Consider the following 18,318-nt stretch of genomic DNA (forward strand, 5'->3'; position numbering starts at 1 on the left):
ATTATCCAGGAATCATGAACAGCAACAGATTTCTGCCAGGACCTAAAGATACGTGGAGAAAGAAGATGAGAAATTTGTCCAAAAGCAAAGGGGGAGTGGAAAAGGAAATGAGCTTGCCAGAACTTATCTATACAAGTTCTAAAACTGCACAAAAGAAATATTTTCAAATCACCCATGTCTTAATTCTCTCTCAAATCTTACATAAAGGAGCATTCTTTTCTCTTTTTATGTTCTCAAATTCACTCTACAATACATTAAGATATCTTGATAACAATCTTAGCTCTATGGTATTGCACCCAACATGTGGTATCACTTTGAAACTCACTTTCTAGAGAAAGACTAGAGAAAGCTGGTTTAGTTCTTCTGAACTAGGATTTAGATAAACTCAATTTACAAAACACACACCCGCACACTCTAACAATTCACTCCATAATAAATGTGCTTCTCCTTTTGTAGTATTTAAGAAGTTTCAAAACCGGGACAAAGAAAGAATAAAATTAACAAGGTTTTACCAACTGTATTTCATTTTTTATATACTTTTTCTTTCTAAAATATGTAAGATAAATATTTAGGATTCCTTGGACTAGACTTATGTTTTTACTAATAAGAAAACACCGAGATTGTAAGATGAATAGAAGAATCCAAGCAGGCAAAATAAAGTCTTCTAAACTTCTAGGCTGAGTGTGAAATAGAAATTAGATCCTCTGATGACTGATACCCACTAATGTGGGTAAAAGAAATGATGTCAAGCGCGAATCATGTGGCCATGGTCTGTGCCTGGCAACCCAAACCATTTCCAGGGAAGTTCTCGAGGATGAACCCTGCCTAAATGGAGTGAGTCATTAGCAGGTCCCTGACATCAGCCAGCTGCAATCTTATAGGAACTGGCAAGATTGAAAAAAGAGTTCCAAAGCTTCAACATAAAAAAGCTCAATTGATTCAGCTTCCCTATCAGATTTCCCAGTGCTTTTTTCTAGGTCTTTTACATCCAAATTACCTTCTCATAAAAACAAAGATTTAGAAAAACTAGAAAAAGTTAAAATAAGACTTTTTCCTTCTAAAAAGTGTACTTTCATTGATTCAGTAAAAGGTATGAAATCATCTTCAGGGTCACCATCGAGTTTAGAATAATTTAGAAGAAAAAGTATCTGTATACATAAGGACATAATGTACCAGGGTAGGTAGGTAGGAGACATCTTATGGCATACCACATCACTGGGAATGAAATTCAAAGAGCCTATGCAGGCCGCTACTCATTTATTTTTTATTTTGTTTTCAATGTTTTCTTACATAAATTTCAAACATATACAAAAACACAAAAAAATAGCACAATGAATCTCCATGACCCACTTCTCACTTTACATGTATCCACTCATGGCTACTACTCCCGTTTCTTCTATGAACCCCAACCGCATACCCTTCCCAGCCCCTTAATTATTTAAAATCAAATACCAGATATTGTATCATTTCATCTGTAAATGCCTTAGTATGTACTTTTTTTTTTTAAGATTTTACTTATTTATTTGACAGAGAGAGAGAGAGCACAAGCACAAGCAAGGGGAGAGGGAGAAGCAGGCTTCCCCCTGAGCAGGGAGCCCTATGCAGGGCTCAATCCCAGGACCCTGAGATCAAGACCTGAGCCAAAGGCAGATGTTTAACAGACTGAGCCACCCAGGAGTCCCTTTAGTATGTATTTTTAAAAGATAAGAATTTTATATTAAATTTTAAAAATTCCACCATCATACTTAGAAAAATTTACCAATTATTCTTTACTATCATCAGTTTAACCTACAAATTCCCCCAGTGGCTCACAATTTTACCATTTCGCTTATTTGAATCAAGATCAAACAAGGTTCATACATTCTGATTGGTTGATATGTCTCTTAAGTTTTTTTTGATATACAGTTTCCCTCTCTACCTCTTTCTCTTTTTCCTTGAAAACCTTTGTTGTTGTTTTAAAACAAAAACAGTCATCTGTCCTACCAAGGTTTCCCCTGATGGGGAAATTGCCCACTGCAGCCCTTAGAGCTGTTTGCCAAGTTCCTCTCTGTCCTTTGTCCAGTAAAATTCAGGTTTGATTTTTCTGACAAGACTTTAATTGCAATAGAGTGTACTTCCATCTGGAGGCATGTACTATTTGATGTGACATCCATTAAAACTCAATCCCTAGGGGTGCCTGGGTGGCTTAGTCGTTAAGCGTCTGCCTTCCGCTCAGGTCATAATCCTGGGGTCCTAGGATTGAGCCCCACATCGTGCTTCCTGCTCAGCAGGAAGCCTGCTTCTCCCTCTCCCACTCCCCCTGCTTGTGTTCCCTCTCTCTCTCTGTGTTTCTCTCTGTCAAATAAATAAATAAAATCTTTAAAAACAAAACAAAAAAACTCAATCCCCAGGATCCACTAACTAAATCATAAGAGGATGCAAAATGGTGATTAGTCTAGCATTCTTCATTTATTACCCGGAATACTTCTTTATAGAGAAACTTCTCTTTGTTAACTCTTTTGACTACTCTGAGGTACAATTTATAAAAAAGTTATAATAAATGCTCATTTCTTTTTCTTTATTTACCGGTTTCAGTAATAGTATATTGGTTCCCTAGAATCTACAAAAGAGCTTTTTTTTAAAGAGTTATCATTCTGACCTCATGGATTTAAGAGTATTTTATGTGTTATTGATGTTCAAATTCTTTGTCCAGTGGGTACACTTTTTTTATTCGTTCCTGAGTCTTTCTGACATGGCCTGTCTTTGATAGCTTCCCCACTTTCTGGCATGACAAGATGTTCTAGGCAACATCCCCTGCCCCAGACATAGACTTTTCCATTTCTACAAAGGCTTTTCATGGGAAAACAGTAAATCTGACAGTAGGAATGTTCATTGCTACCAGATTGGTCCTTGTTTCTAGGGCTTTACAGAGTCATCGCTACAATATAAATATAAAACATTTATCTATATACGTCTATATGTTGTTAAAAAGGAAACAAACTAAGACGACAGCCATATCTTTTCTTAACTTCATCAATCTTGCACTGTATTTCTTTTCTCCTAAGCTCTTAGTGACACAAACAGAAACACTCCTTTGTTTTATCTCAGTTTTCACACACACCTGCCTTAGAATAATAATACCCACATTACCATCAATAATATAATTACTGAAAAAGGTTTAAGATTCTTTGAATATTTTTTGTTTGTCCCGGACCGTATACCATGAGAGATGTACACTCAAAGTACTGTGTTTTAAAGCCACTTGGAATAGATGCTCTCCTCTGTGGTTATACTGCTACTCAGACACGTAGATAGGTTTGTTGGTTTCATTTTCCTTTGAACTTTTTAGGGATTACCTTTTTAGATTCAATTTTGCTTTGTAATTATGTATTTATATGGCTCCAAAGTCAAATCTATAAGACAAAATATATTCAAAGAAGTCTGGGTTCTCTCCCTGTCCACTCATTCTACTGTGAAACAAATAATATTATATATATTTGCATTCCCTTAATCTCTTAGGTAAACAGTAGCATACCCTCTGCACTTTTTACCACCTTCTTTTTTTTTTCCATTTAACAATATATTCTAGAGGTCACTCCATATCAGTATATAGAGATATTCTTCATCTCTTACACAGCTACAAGTAATCCATTTTGTGGATCACAATGACTTATTCAATCAATCCCCTCCTGGTAGTCATCTTGGTGGTTCCCAGTCTTTTGCTATTACAAATAGTATTGCAGTGAACAGTCTCTGATATTTTGTATTTCTGCCAGTGTATCTTTGGGATCTAGAGATTCTGGGAAGAACTGGGATTGCAGTCAAAGGTAAACGTGTGTAATTTGCTAGATGTTGCCAAATTCTCCTCTGAAAGGGGATATATCAATTTGCATTTTTACCACACTGTTATTAGAGAGCTAGTTACTCCCACGGTATTACCAATAAATAGAGTACATTTCAAGTCTTTGGATTTTTGCCATTCTAATAAGTGAAAATTATTTTTCAATGTAGATTTAATATGCACTTCTCTCATCCTGTGTCAGGTTGAGCATCATAAATTAAGCACCATTTACATTTATTTTTCTGTGTACCATCTACCTATCAGGCCCATTATTCTATAGGGTTGTTGGTTCTTCAGTTCACTATTTTTAAAAAACCTTATTTATTAAGGATATGAACCGTTTATTTGTAGCACAGCTTGCATGTATGTAGCCCAAGTTGTTATCTGTCTTTTACCCTGCCTGATACTTTTTTGCCAAGCAAAAATTCTTTACCTCGTGTCATCAAATTTATCAATCTTATACATTATGCTGTCAGATATTGACTCATAGTTAGGAAAGTTTTCCCCATACCTAAGTTATAGAGGAGTTAATCAGTGTTTTCTCCTACTACTAATATCAAAGCATCATCTGAGACTGGTTACTTTCATTGCTAGTGTGATGTAGTATCTCATCTAATCTTCTCACTATACCTCCAATGATATAGGAGAGCAACAATGGATCCAACATTTTTGGCATTCCTATATTATGCTAGGCACTGCTCTCAGAGCTTATATACCCCAGTAAAAAAAAAGCAAAAGGTCCTTTCCTGTAAGAAGCTTATACTGCGATGAAGTTTTCCTTCTATATAAATATTAGGTTAATAAAGGAATAAAATAAATACTTAAGTGCAGCACAGTAATGAGAACCCCAGCCAGGCCACAATGTTCCTGAGGAATAAGATTATATTTTTGTGTCCCACACAATCTATATCAAGAGACGTTAACCAACAATGTGACCCTTGAAAATTTAAGGATTTGTAAATGAAAAAAACCTCTAAGCATTAAAACAATTTCTCCTTTTGGTTAGGTACTTTCACAGACTTACTCAGAGGCCCTATTGTATGCCCACGGTCTTTATGGGTTCTGTCAAGCAACCAACAATTCACTAAATTGAATCTTTCATGAATCAACCCTAGTGAATGCTCAAGGACAAAAGGAACTACAAATAATCTTAAAATTTTTTCAATAATCACATTATGGGTGATAATGTTGGCAACACTTATCTCTTATTTACTTCTGTATTCCTGGCACCTAGCACTATGCCTAAAATCCAGTAGGTACTTTGTAAATAACCTACTGGAGATCCAACTAAGAAGGTTACCAAAATGATACTGTACACCTAAATTTCACATCTTAGTGCTCTGTCTCTTTCTCTTTTACACACACAGACACACACACACACATGCATGCACAGCAAGGTGCAAATGATTAATTTTTTCCAAATTAAATCTTAAAAATTCATGTATATTTTTCCACAAATGCACACTTTGATTTTGGATGGGAATAAGGTTGAAGAGTGGACAAATCCTAAGCTCTAGAGCTCTGACAGTCCCGAGCTGTTCTCCAAGTCATGCCTTTCCCCTCTTCCTCTACTGCCCTCAGAAAAGCTGTCAAAGGTGGTCATCACTATGGAGAGAGCAGACACCCAGATTTGCTGGCACTAGGCTAAGGAGTCACACTCAGTAAATGAGGAGTTAGATCTTCTCTTTTCCTTCACATTTGGCAAGGTCTTAATGACAGAACTTAGGATCTGTCCAGTTTCAAATTAACAACTGCCAAGTAGTATTTTATCATCATTCTGTTATAATCATAAGGATTTAAGAAATCACTACATATGAAAATAAGAAAACAAAATACAAAATAATTGCAAGAAAATAAATTTCATACATTTCAAGACAGAAATGCTTGCAATAAAAACAAACTTCTATGGTTAAAGTGATCCTCAACTACACAACTTTTTACCTCAAGTTGTATTCTCTTTCTCTCTTTTAATAAAACAAGAGAGGGAAAGTCTATGTCTGTATGGAATAAATCTCTGTATTTAATTTTAAAAAGAATAAAGTTCATATGAAAATAGGAAAAAGATTCTTGCAGAAGCCCTGAAATTTAACTTCACTCTTTACATTTTGGTTTGATATATAAATATACACATAAAGAAACCCAACCACAGTAAATGTTAGCCTTTTCCAGAGGAATAGAGGCAAGTGTTACAAATGTGGGTCCAGTGTCAGGAGAACATAATCATAATGTAAACTGGTTATTTCTAAATGGTGCCCTCAAAAGGAAAAAAATGAATGGAAGTAGTTAATAAATTCTGTTTTCCATAAAATTCATACCAAAAAAAAAAAAAGAGAGAGAGAGAGAAAGAATGTGAGCTTGGAGGTCAGTGAGAGTTCTGTTGAATTTCCCTCCTCCTAAATTCTGTCATCTCCTTTTTAAACTGGCAAGTCAGCTTCCCACAGACATGACAGAAATACATTCTTTTTTTCCTACAAACCATTCACCAACAAGCAACACTTACCAGAGGACATGTACTTTCCGATAGACAATTGGTTAATTGGATATTGTCACTTCCAGTTGCAGCTTAATATAGTATAGACAATCCCTTTTTCAAACAAAAATATAACCAAACAAAAGTATTAATGATCTATTTCTTTTGTTTCAAAGAATTTAAAGGGCTCTGACTCCATATCTCTACATTCCAAAATAACAGACGCAGATTATGAAGGGATCTAATGTAGAAATTAAAATGATTCAGTTATCTCAATTACATGTTTAGCCACATAGGTCAAATAACATCCCAATGAACTCAAAAAGAAGAGCCAAATTCTTTTGTTTCACAAGAAAAATAAGTTGCTCAAAATAAACTGACAATGGGCTAAGGATTGGAAAGTTTTTGATTAAAAAGGAATTTTTGTTGGAACACTTATAATGAGATTTGAGCTGCAGTAACAATATAAGATTGAAAGCAGAATTACATACAAAATGAGTATTGTAAAATATCATTATTTTAGTACAATGGAAAATAAGGTGTTTGTGGTTTTACTCTATAAATTCTGTGTTGTCTGCTCATATATACCCCTTCTTGGCCATCCTCTGAATAGCCATTCTGATTTCAGAGCCTTCTGCATCAACATTCATTTGTGGTAAGGGGAACCCGCACAGTCAACATCTCCTAGGCTCTACATTTCCCTCCATGTTATTGGCTTTTCAGGACTGATTCATGCCCACGCATCACATTGGTGTTCAGTTACAAGGCAGACAGTGAATTTTCCTAATCCATTTAGCGTGCTGACAGAGCCATGTTCACAATTTATAGAATTTCCTTTTAGACATCTACCTATTTCACAGTTCATTAAGATTCAAACTGAACACCTGTGTTTATAAAGTCAAAAGCAATTTTATACTAACAAGGTGTTAAATAAGGCATTCTCTGAAAGCCTGAACAACAGTAACAACAACAGAAGTACTAGGCTCTTGACCTATGGAATGAAATAATGTCTGCAGCTACCTGCATCATCCTTTAATAGGCCAGAAATTGCTATGGAACGGCGGCCAACAACCATAACACATTTTAATTCCTCCACCACAGGTCTTTTATGTTTTACCTTAAGAAAGCAAGAGTATGAGGCTGCCTTGCACATTTCACCCGGATATCTAAAATCTGCAAAACAGCTAAAAATCTTAGGAAGTAAAATGTGGCCCCTTTAAACAATGTCTTCACTAGCTAGATACAAGGACATTTTCAGCATTCTGGGGCCCGCAAAGCCTGACCCTGGCTCATTTTTATATAACCCCAAAGTTTTCACATCATTAATAAAGAGAGAATCAAAACAAAGCCCACAGACATTAGGGGAGGGAAAAGTGTGTAGTTTGGCACTGCCATCATAAATACCCTCAAAATGAAAAGGGAAAAAATAAAATGCATGTAACAGAGGTGGTGACCCCTATAACAACTGTGGTTCCCAACAGCTTTTTTTCAACTGGTAATAAACCATTTTGCAGACCTCCCAATTGTGGCCACCATGATAGTTACAGCTTTGCAAGTTTATGTCTTTTTCTTGCAGTTAAGAGTGTTATCAATAAAAATTTCAAATGATGCCTTTCCCAGTCAAATAAAAACATTTTAAAATGTGAAGCCAACAACAGGATTAGAATGGAAAAATATAAGTGACACCAGGATTTTCTTTTGTATATTTTTTTCACCAAATCCCTTAATTTATTAATTTTAAACACATTCCTTGCAAGTCTTGAAAGTGAAACAATGCACCCTAACACAGCACTGGGGTTATCTGACAGTCCTAAAAACTGGTTTTGTCATATGCTACTGACTTTTTAGAAGAAACACCTCACTTTTAAATGCCATGATGATGATGTTTATTAAACAAAAGTCTATCTCAAAAAGGTCATTTCAAATATCCTTTGAAGCCTGGACAGAAGTGATTAAAAAGGACTTCACTGCTTGCCAGTCAACCACAGCAGGAGGCAGAAGGAAAACTGTTAAAAGTAAAGGAGCACTGAGTGTTGGGCATTAAGAAGGACACTTGATGGAATGAGCACTCAGTGTTATATGCAACTGAGGAATCACTAAATTCTACCTCTGAAACTAATATTATACTATATGTTAATTAAATAGAATTTAAATTTTAAAAAAGTAAAAACAAAGTAAAGGAGCACTGATTGTAAATCCCACCTTATATACTGTGGCAAATATTATTTCTACCCACTTAAAAAAAAAAAAAAAAACACTCCTTTGCTCAAAACGTGTGAGTTCAGAAGAAAGAGTGGTTCCTTAAGTATCTGGAATAGTTTTCAAAGCCCTGTATGAATGCATCTAGTCCCAAGGTCCCTGGAGGTCACAAAGCATTCCCAACTCCTTGTCACAGTGACCTGTATACCCAAGAGTCTGGGCCTCATCAAGAAATGAGGCAGAAGGCCCACCTCAGTGAAGAAAACCAAGAAACAAAGAGTCGTAAGCTGTGTTCTTTTCTCCATGTAACAATATTTTCATTGTCAAAAGCTTGGTTTTATGATCCACTTTGAAAACTGACAGCCCAAGTCTGCTTTCTGGTTGGGGTGTTATCACACTGAAACATCCATGACTCACTGACCAAAAATGCCGCCATGGGCCCAGAAAACACCTCCTCCTACTCCACCAGCAGCACCTTGCTGAGGAAACAATCTCCCTGAAGAAATGATCATCACCCCTTCTGTTAAAATGCACTTAATTTTTTACCTTGCAAATGTACAACATGTGTATATCATAGACAGTTTAAAGATCATCTGAGTTTCCAACACAAAGAGAAAATATAGTAAGGTACTGTTATCCATTCTTTTGCTTTTTTTTTAATAAAGTATGCATGCATGCATAAGGATAGGTATGTACATATAATCATAAACATCTTTAAAGAAATAAAAAGTAAATATTATATAATAAATTCTTCTTAATATACCAGGATTCTAGACTTCATGAAACAATTGTTCCCTCCCAAGAGTTTGGGCAATATCCTTCATTATTATAACCAATATGTAGCGGTTATTATAGCCATAGTGACACTAGGAGGATTTAAGTCACAGACGTATTCATTCTTTTTTTTTAAAGATTTTATTTATTTATTTGAGAGAGAGAGAGAATGAGAGACAGAGAGCATGAGAGGGAAGAGGGTCAGAGGGAGAAGTAGACTCCCTGCTGAGCAGGGAGCCCATTGTGGGACTCGATCCCGGGACTCCAGGATTATGACCTGAGCCAAAGGCAGTCGCTTAACCAACTGAGCCACCCAGGTGCCCAGAAGCATTCATTCTTAACTCTTCATAGCCAATACCGGGTTTTACCTAATAAGCACCAAACAGCAGTGAACTCACCTGTTAAGATAGGATTATAAAACTTGCCATAAACTTTGCCATGAAGATTAAATGAGACAATGTATGTCATCTCCTTGACACACACAAAAAAAAAAACACTCAGTCCATGGGAGCCCTTAAGGAAAGCACTAGATTTCTGGTTAAGAGCTCAGGTTTTGCAATCCAGGGCCCTGTGACTCACCATTGTATGACCTTAAACAAGTTCTGAGACTCTATCTCCTCATCTTGAAAATGGGGTTAATAATACCAGCTTCACAAGTTGTGAGTCAAGTTTAAGATAAAGTATCACATGGGAAACATTTAGCTATATCTCCTGAAACTCAATATAGCAGCCACAAGACACTCAGTAGACATTTGGGCAAGAGAATTAAATTAAGAAGTCCAAGACCAAGAGCTCATGAGATTATGGGCCCCACCTTGTTCAGAACCTTGCATATGATAGATGCTCAATAAAATATTATCAAATGACACCTCATTCATTTAGACAAGTTGAGGGAAGAGTCTGTCTGAAGTACAGCAGATTGAAGCATTTCTAAGTAGATGCAGTAACTCATAAAATAATCCAGCAGAGTGTCTGTAACCCCATAAATACCATTCCCTTTCTCAAGGAAAGCCAAGTTGCTTGAGTGTGGATTCAAAAAGGACCACCTTTATTCAAAACATAAAATCTTAACATTATCATAGTAATCACCTTAGCAACATTAGCCTTCAATTATGAGATATAAATGGACATTTCATACAGCTTGCATGCTTTATCTTCAAAGGAACTAAACATGTATTTCTTTTTATCTTCTTTCCCTCCTTTACTTATCTGCTTTTAAACAATAGAAGGAAGACGAAGTCCAATTAAGATTTTATGTGGAATTATTGTCAACCAGTGATAATGAAATCACTGAGCATTCATGGTACTATAAATCAGTTAGTTCTCTATCATATATCCATATACCCAATGAAGTGTTGGCTAGATAAAGGCAGGTATCATATCCAGCAATAGTAGTCATGCAAAAATTATGTGTTGAATGAAAAAATGCATGAAACCTACAGGGCAGGGATCTTCAATGTCAAATTCTTGGAAATGCTTCAGAGCATCTGTAAACTGCCTAAAATTATATACATGATTGCAAGTGACTATAAATGTATGTGTGCCAAGGTAAATTTTTCTAATGAGTGAGCCTATAGACTGCATGAATTCTCTTTTATACTGCTTACATTTTATAAACAAAAACAAGGAACGCTTCAGTAGCTGAGTCAGTTAAAGGTCCAACTCCTGATTTTGGGTCAGGTCATGATCTCAGGGTCATGAGATCAAACCCCACATCAGCTCCACACTCAGTGGGGAGTCTGCTTGAGATTCTTTCCCTCTGCTCCTCCCACCCTTCCCACTCCCTCACTCTCTCTATCTCAAATAAATAAATCTTTAAAAAATAAAAACAAAAATGTTATGGACCTTTGCTATGGAACTGTGACTAACCTAACCTACATATGTTGCCCCTTGCCGTTATGAACACAAACCCCTACATATTTGTTAATAGGTTCTAAAGTGTTTATTTTTAAACAAGTAGAACTCTTACCAGATCTATTTGGAACAGAAATGAGTATAAAAGCAAGCATTATATGCCACTATCATATAACACATCTTCCAGAAAACATGCAAAAGAGTTGCCATGCCGGGCAGTTTGGAAATCACGCTGGGCTGGGGAAAAGTGGACCTGCCAGAAAACCGAAGGAAGTCTCTTAATATGGGGACAGAACAAAATAGATGACACTTCCACATTTTCTTCATTTCTCTGTATCATTCTAAGACATAAAAAACTAACTCAATTAAAATATAAAACTCTTGGCTTGGTAAATGCAGACACACAAGTTCAAAGGAGACCCACAGAGGCATAACGCACAGAATGCATGATAAGAAAAGAAGTGAGGTAGAGGATTCCCCCAAACATCCCTGATATACAAAAGTAATAATAACAACAGCAATGATGATAGCACAATTTACAACTAGAACCCCTTCCTAGAGTCAAAACACTTTTCACATAGATGCATCAGGCTGGCAAAGTGACAGACATTTCATAGATCAAGACATGGAGGCTCAGACAGGTTTAAGTCTTATTCATACTGCAGTTACGAAATGGGGAGGCAAAGGCATGTCCATACATCTCCCACCTCCAAATGCTATGTTCTTCATACATTTTACTTCAGATCATAGAATAATAGCTAGGCCTTTCATCTTCCTAATTTCTGATATGTTGGTAATTATTCATTGAAATCCAGAAAAATCAAGATGCTAAAAAAGCCAATTCATGATTATCTCTATTGCCATGGAATTAATGTGTTGGTGGATGGGGTAAGTTGGTACGTAGAAAACATCAAGGAAGTAGCAAAATAAGAAACTTGGCCTTGGGATCCTTTGAAGCTATTTTAAAAAGTAAAATGTTATGTTAAGAGCTATGTGGTTTATCTCTGTGTATGTGTAATTATTATTCCATTGATTTATTGCACACATGTCAAAAAGCATCTGGGCATTTGTACAAGTTAAAACAAACCAATCCAGGAGCCAAGCCACATAGCCACAAACCCAGACAACTTGCCTCCCACCCCTCGTCCCACCCTTCATCCCCACTACCTCCTAAATGCAAATCTCCTGGTAGCAAAAGCTTTCCTTGCACAGATGAAACGTTAAGCCAGTGGCATCTGTCCTTTATACCCTTTTCTAAGAGTAGCCAAAACCCAGTTGATGGTACAGATTTTCCAGATAAACCAACATGCTCTTCCCACTCTAGGGACGGCCCTCCTGTTTTGGCAAGAGCTTTCAGGAATGACTCAGGAATCTAATTGGAAGGACCTATCACTTATAACCTCCTCCAAGAATGAGCACCATATCTTTCATATGAGTGTAAACTCAGGTCTTTCACTGTAGGGCATGACAAAACATAACATATCTCATTCACTGACTCACCCACTAACCCACCACATGTTAGGTAGGGAGACTCGTATTTCTGTCTGTTTCTCGAAGAAGTGGGAAAATCACTTTAATGTACATTACCCTGCTGCCAAAAATCCTTTGCTTATGATCCAACAATTAGAGCTAATTTCAACCTCAATTGCTTCCCCTAAGAGATGGACATCATTAGGTAACATTCTCCATTTCCATTTACAAAGATTTTAAAAGAAGAAAAAAAGGCAAAAGAAATTGCCTTGGATGTTTCCAGCTGATAAAATCATTAATTTCCCACTCCCAACTTCAAAGCAGGAAACTAGAAAATCATCTCACTTTCTCTGCACATGCAGAATAATTTTTCCTACTTCAAAGCACCATCTCTTTATTGGGTCATTTTAATTATTGAACATGGGATGGAAGCTATCCACATAATGCTACCACTGTCTTTTTCATGAAAAATGTATAGGTCTGATTTGGACTACATTAATTTGAGAAGAGTAAAATACAGGGGAGAGTATAAGGAAAGGGAAAGAGGTCGGGGGATACAGCACTCATCAGCATAAGGTAATGAGAGGAAGGTAATAAGCTTTTTTGAGCTGACTTTTCTTTCTTGCTTGCTAGAAAGGAACCATCAAGAAGCCCCATTCCCAGTTCAAGCAATACCACAGCAGATTGCCTTGCTTCTCAAATTTCCTTCTACCTAATACACAGAAGAAATTTCCTTCTACCTAATACAACAGAATTACACTAACTTTATTAGTAGTGCAGGTATTATTGCCAACCCAAGACAACCGTGTGTTGTGAATAACCACTGTGAAAATAAACTTAAACCTTGTTCTACAACAGGGGTCAGCAAACTATCTGGCCCTGTTCAGAGTACGACTGCTAGAGAGAGGACATTTCAATTCCCACGCAACCCTCTTCCCACAAAATCACAATGCCATGGCTTGGCAAACGTTCTCTGTAAAGGGCCAGAGAGTAAATATTTTCAGCTTTAAGGGCCAGATGGTCTCTATTGCTATTAAATTCTGCTGCTGCTGCCCAAAAGCAGCCAAATACAATACATAGATGACAGGGTGTGGCTGTCTTCCAATAAAACTTTATTTATAAAGACAGGCAGTAAGCAGGATTTGTCCCATAAGCCATAGTTTTTAATCCCTATTTAGACAAGTGCTAGATAGCAGAAATGTTCTATAGCTTGCTTTCTCATACACTAGTCACTAGCCACATGTGACTATTAAATACTTGAAATATGGCTAGTGTGACTAAGAAATTACACTTTAAATGTTACGAATTTTAGTTAAATTTGATTGGCCATATGTGGCTAGTGGCTACAGTATTAGCACTGTTCTACATACTATTCACTGCAGCCTCTTCAAAAGAGATACAAGCTGTCATCCAATTTATGGCATAGTTCAAATTTTTGCTGTGCAAAATAAAATATTCATGCTTCCAAATTCACAATGAAACTATACAGAACGGAACATGATATTTCTTAAATGTGAGATATCTACATCAAGGCCAAAGTGATCATTTTGGTTTGCAGTGATCTAATAACTGCCTATGAGCCAGTGTCAGGTGCATAGGGGCTGAGTCACATTCATGCCAAGATCCATCCAATCTGGAAGTTGTTTCCTTTCACCTCTGGACACTCTGCTGCACCTTGACTGAGGGCATAGGCCTACTCAATGGTCCCATTAACTCCAAGGAAAATCTAAACCTCCCCACAGACCCAAAAACATATACAAAGACATGGCTTAAAGAGCACAAGAGAAAACATGTAACTCAACTAGACTGCTTTCTCCTACAGTAACCCACATAACATACTACCTCAACACAAAAAATGAGAGAGATTCACCACATTCTTTGCTATTGTCCACATGCAATAATTTATTTTCTGGCAACTGTTTTACTTACATAACTAGTTTGTGTTTTGCCTTTCTTGGCACACTCAAAGATATAATCCAATGAGGAAAAGCAAGGAAATAGGATAGTAACGTGTATTTGGTTTTCTTTTCAGTATGAATAAGAAGTAATAAACCAACATTTCTTTTAAGAAACTCACACAATATCAACTTTCTTCAATGGGTAAAAGAATCTTGAAAATTGAGGATATTCTTTAGGAAGTAAGAAAGCCCTGGAATCACAGAGAGGGACCTACACAGATACACAGCAAGTAAGGTAGATGACATTCCGACTTTTTTATGATTTTTGATAATACCATTCTAGATCCAACCATTTATTTATGGTTCCCAAATCTAAAAAACTCTGAAAATGAAAAAAAAATTCCAGTGTGAAACAAACTCTTTTGGTGGCACAACCTGACATGAACTAATAGGGTGCTACTTATACAGTCTTTATTTATCCTACTTTAGTGTGAGGAATTTTTTTTCTGCACAAATAGTCAGGTATTTGTTACAGGGTATTGCTGTATCCACACTGGGAGTGTTATGCAATCTGTGATATGGGTCTTACCTTTCCAAAATCCCTGGAATATCTGATATCCAAAACACATCTGGCCCCAAGGGTTTGGATAAGGGATCTTCTAAAGAAAGCTGTCCAGGTAGGATATTTTCTATCGACTCAACGTCTGCTGCCTGTAATCGTGAAACAGTGCCTTACCTCGGTCTGAAGGATGGCAGCCCTCTGTTCTTTGGCAGTAAGCGACTCTTTAAGCACTTCAATGTGTTGCTTGCAATCTGAATTTTGATTGCTAAGGGTTTCAAGCTTTGTTTGTAAGGCAAGAAGTTCTGACTCCTTCTTTGAAAGCTCCTGCTTCAGTTGATCAATCTGTGAAACAACAACATTGCAAGAAATTAGAAGCCACAGTTTCTACTCTTTACATTTGAGAACTGCTGATTTCTCTTAATTTTCAATAGCCAATGATCATTAATCCAACAAGGCAAGCCATGAGTTTGCTTAAAAAGATGGCCTTGGAAGTCCTTATGGGTCTGGGGAGGCTCTGTAAAGGTGGCCAAGAGTATAGAAAACAGGTAAGGTCAGCAAACTGACCTTCCACGCGACCAAGAACCAAGTTCACAATGGAATGAAGGCTTCCTAGTCAGACCTACTCCCCACCCATGAAACAACATAGACTATTCACCATGATCCTAAGAAAGGTCAACAGGTTGCTAATAAAGGTAATTAACCCAAGTCATACCCTGGTCCTTCTCTGCTACTCCACAGTGGAAATGATCATTCAAGGCAATCATTTGACGAAAAAAGAAACCTCACCCCCAACCAAAAAAAGTAAGCATTAAAGGTTTTTTGTTTATATTACATACTGAGAAGACACAAAAGAACATACAGTTATGCAAAGTATAAGGAAAAATAATATAAGAAACATCCATCATTCGAGTCACCAAAAAAAGGTCATTAGAATTATCTATGTCCCAATCATTTCTATCTCCTCCCCCACTTCGGAAATAATTACCACCCTAAATTGTGTGTTTGTCATTTCCTTGTTTGTTTTTACATATACTTTTTGCATTTCAACTTTATTTGTTCTGTGTAATTTTTTTTGTACTTTGCTTTTTTCTACTCAATCTTACGTCCTTAAGATTAAATCATGTTATTGTACATACAATTTATTCATTTTCACTGAAGTACAGAATTCCACTGTAAGACTCCACCACAATTTATTTGCCCATTCTGCTATTAATAGACATTTTGGTTTGTTTCCAGGTTTTTTGCTAGAACAAAAAGTGCTATTCTGGACATTCTTATATTTATCACGTGGTACACACAGCAAAAATGATCTAGGAGTTAAATTGCCAGACTACATAGTATGCACATCTTTAACTTTACTAGGTAACACCAAAATGTTTACCAGTGCTGTTATACTCATTTTCAGGGTCACAAGCAGTGTGTAAATATGCCAATCACTCCACATCTTTGCCAATATCTCATGTCACCAGACTTCCACATTTTTACCAGCCTGATAGTTGTGATAGATGATCTCCAAAGATGCCTGTCACCAAGTTTTTCCTGCTTGTACACACACGCTGTACTCAAAACTAGAGATGGAGTCTATTTACCGTCCTCTTGAACCTGGGCTAAACTGTGACTAATTTCAACTAGTAAATGCAGCCAAAGTGTCAGTTCTGGTCCTTGTCTGTAGGAGGACAGGCACATTTAGCCTCCTCCAGCTGGAAGCTGGCCACCATGTTAGAAGTCCAACCACCTTCTGACCATCATACTGTGAAGAAGCCCATATCAGCCACATGGAGAGGCCATGCAGAAAGACAGAGGCCTAAAAGAAACTGGCTCCTTCATCTTGTTCCTGGGCTTAAAGGGAAGAATTTCAATGTTTCATCATTAAGTTTGATGTTTGCTTTAGCTTTTTATAGGAACTCTTAAGTTTCAGAAAGTTCCCTTTTATTACAACTTTGCCAAGAGTTGTTTTTTTTTAATTATTAAGGAATGTTTAATATTAATAAACATTTTTTCTGCTTCTCATGATTTATCACACTTTTCACCTTTAATATGTTATTGTAATGAATTACATTAATGGATTTTTAAAAAGCTCAGCGCTCCTTAACGACTATGAAAAACCCCACTTAGTCATGATGTATTATATTTTTTATATGTTACTGGAATTAGCTTACTAATATTTTGTCAGGATCTTTCATCTATGTTTATGGATAAGACGGGTTTGTAATTTTCCCATTTGATGCTGTCCTTGTCAAGTTTTAGTACCAATTTTGCCTTCTAAATGGAGTGCTCACTCTTTTAATGTGTTCCGAAATGGTTTGTGTAAAACTGAAATTTTCTTCCCATTAACATTCATTAGAAATCACCAGTAAAACCATCTACAGCTGGCATTTTCTTTCTCCAAAGACTGTTACTTACTTCATCTATCTAATGGTTATAGGAATAGTCGTGTTTCTAATTATTTCAGTCAATTTTGATAAGTTTTTTCTCCTAAGAATTTTTCATTTTATCTAAATATTCACCTTTACTTAGCAGGAAATTTTCATAAAACCCATTTATCTTTCAATACCTATGGCATCTATGACTGTCTTCTATTTCATTCCTAACATTCTTTAATTTTATTCTCTTTTCCTTGATGAGGCTCAACAGAGGCATTTCATGTTCAATAATCTCTTCAAAGAGCCAATTTTGGCTGTGTTGATCATCTGACATTCTTATTTTTTAAGATTTTATTTATTTGAGAGAGAGAGAGCATGAGAGAGAGAGATCACAAGCAGCGGGGAGGAGCAAAGGGAGCCTGATGTGGGCCTCGATCCCAGGACCCTGGGATCATGACCTAAGCCGAAAGCAGACACTTAACAGACTGAGCCATCCAGGTGCCCCAAACATTCTTATTTTCTATTTCATTAATTTGTGCTCTTATTTTTAAAATTATCTCCTTCCTACTACTTTCTTCCGGTGTCCCAAACATTCTTATTTTCTATTTCATTAATTTGTGCTCTTATTTTTTAAAATTATCTCCTTCCTACTACTTTCTTTGGGTTTATTCTATTTTCTTTTCCTAACTTTGTAACTTGGATACTTATCTCACTAATTTTCACTCTTTTTTCTTTCCATATATATGTCTTAAGACTATAAATTTCCCTGTCAGTATCATTTTAGCTTGATGCCACTAGTTTGATATGTAGTATTGACATTACCGTCCCATCGTAAACATTTTCTGATTTCCATTATTATCTATTCCTCAACTCACAAATAATTTAGAAGTATGCTTTTTACTCTACAA

At 36.5% G+C, this 18,318-nt stretch overlaps 1 protein-coding gene across 9 annotated transcripts in view; it reads right to left on the bottom strand.

Moving 5' to 3' along the window:
- Positions 1 to 18,318, bottom strand: part of ERC2 (ELKS/RAB6-interacting/CAST family member 2) — a 977,487-nt gene that overhangs the window by 627,294 nt on the left and 331,875 nt on the right. For all 9 annotated transcript variants that reach the window (XR_003518693.1, XR_003518694.1, XM_027587658.1 and 6 more), the window contains one exon: positions 15,222 to 15,389. Coding sequence is in view for 7 of the 9 variants with exons in the window: in XM_027587658.1 (XP_027443459.1) it covers positions 15,222 to 15,389 (168 nt within the window). In the remaining 2 variants the exon portion in view is untranslated. The remainder of the gene's footprint in view (positions 1 to 15,221; positions 15,390 to 18,318) is intronic.

Source organism: Zalophus californianus, chromosome 1 (genome assembly GCF_009762305.2).
Source record: "Zalophus californianus isolate mZalCal1 chromosome 1, mZalCal1.pri.v2, whole genome shotgun sequence".
Lineage (NCBI taxonomy): Eukaryota > Metazoa > Chordata > Mammalia > Carnivora > Otariidae > Zalophus > Zalophus californianus.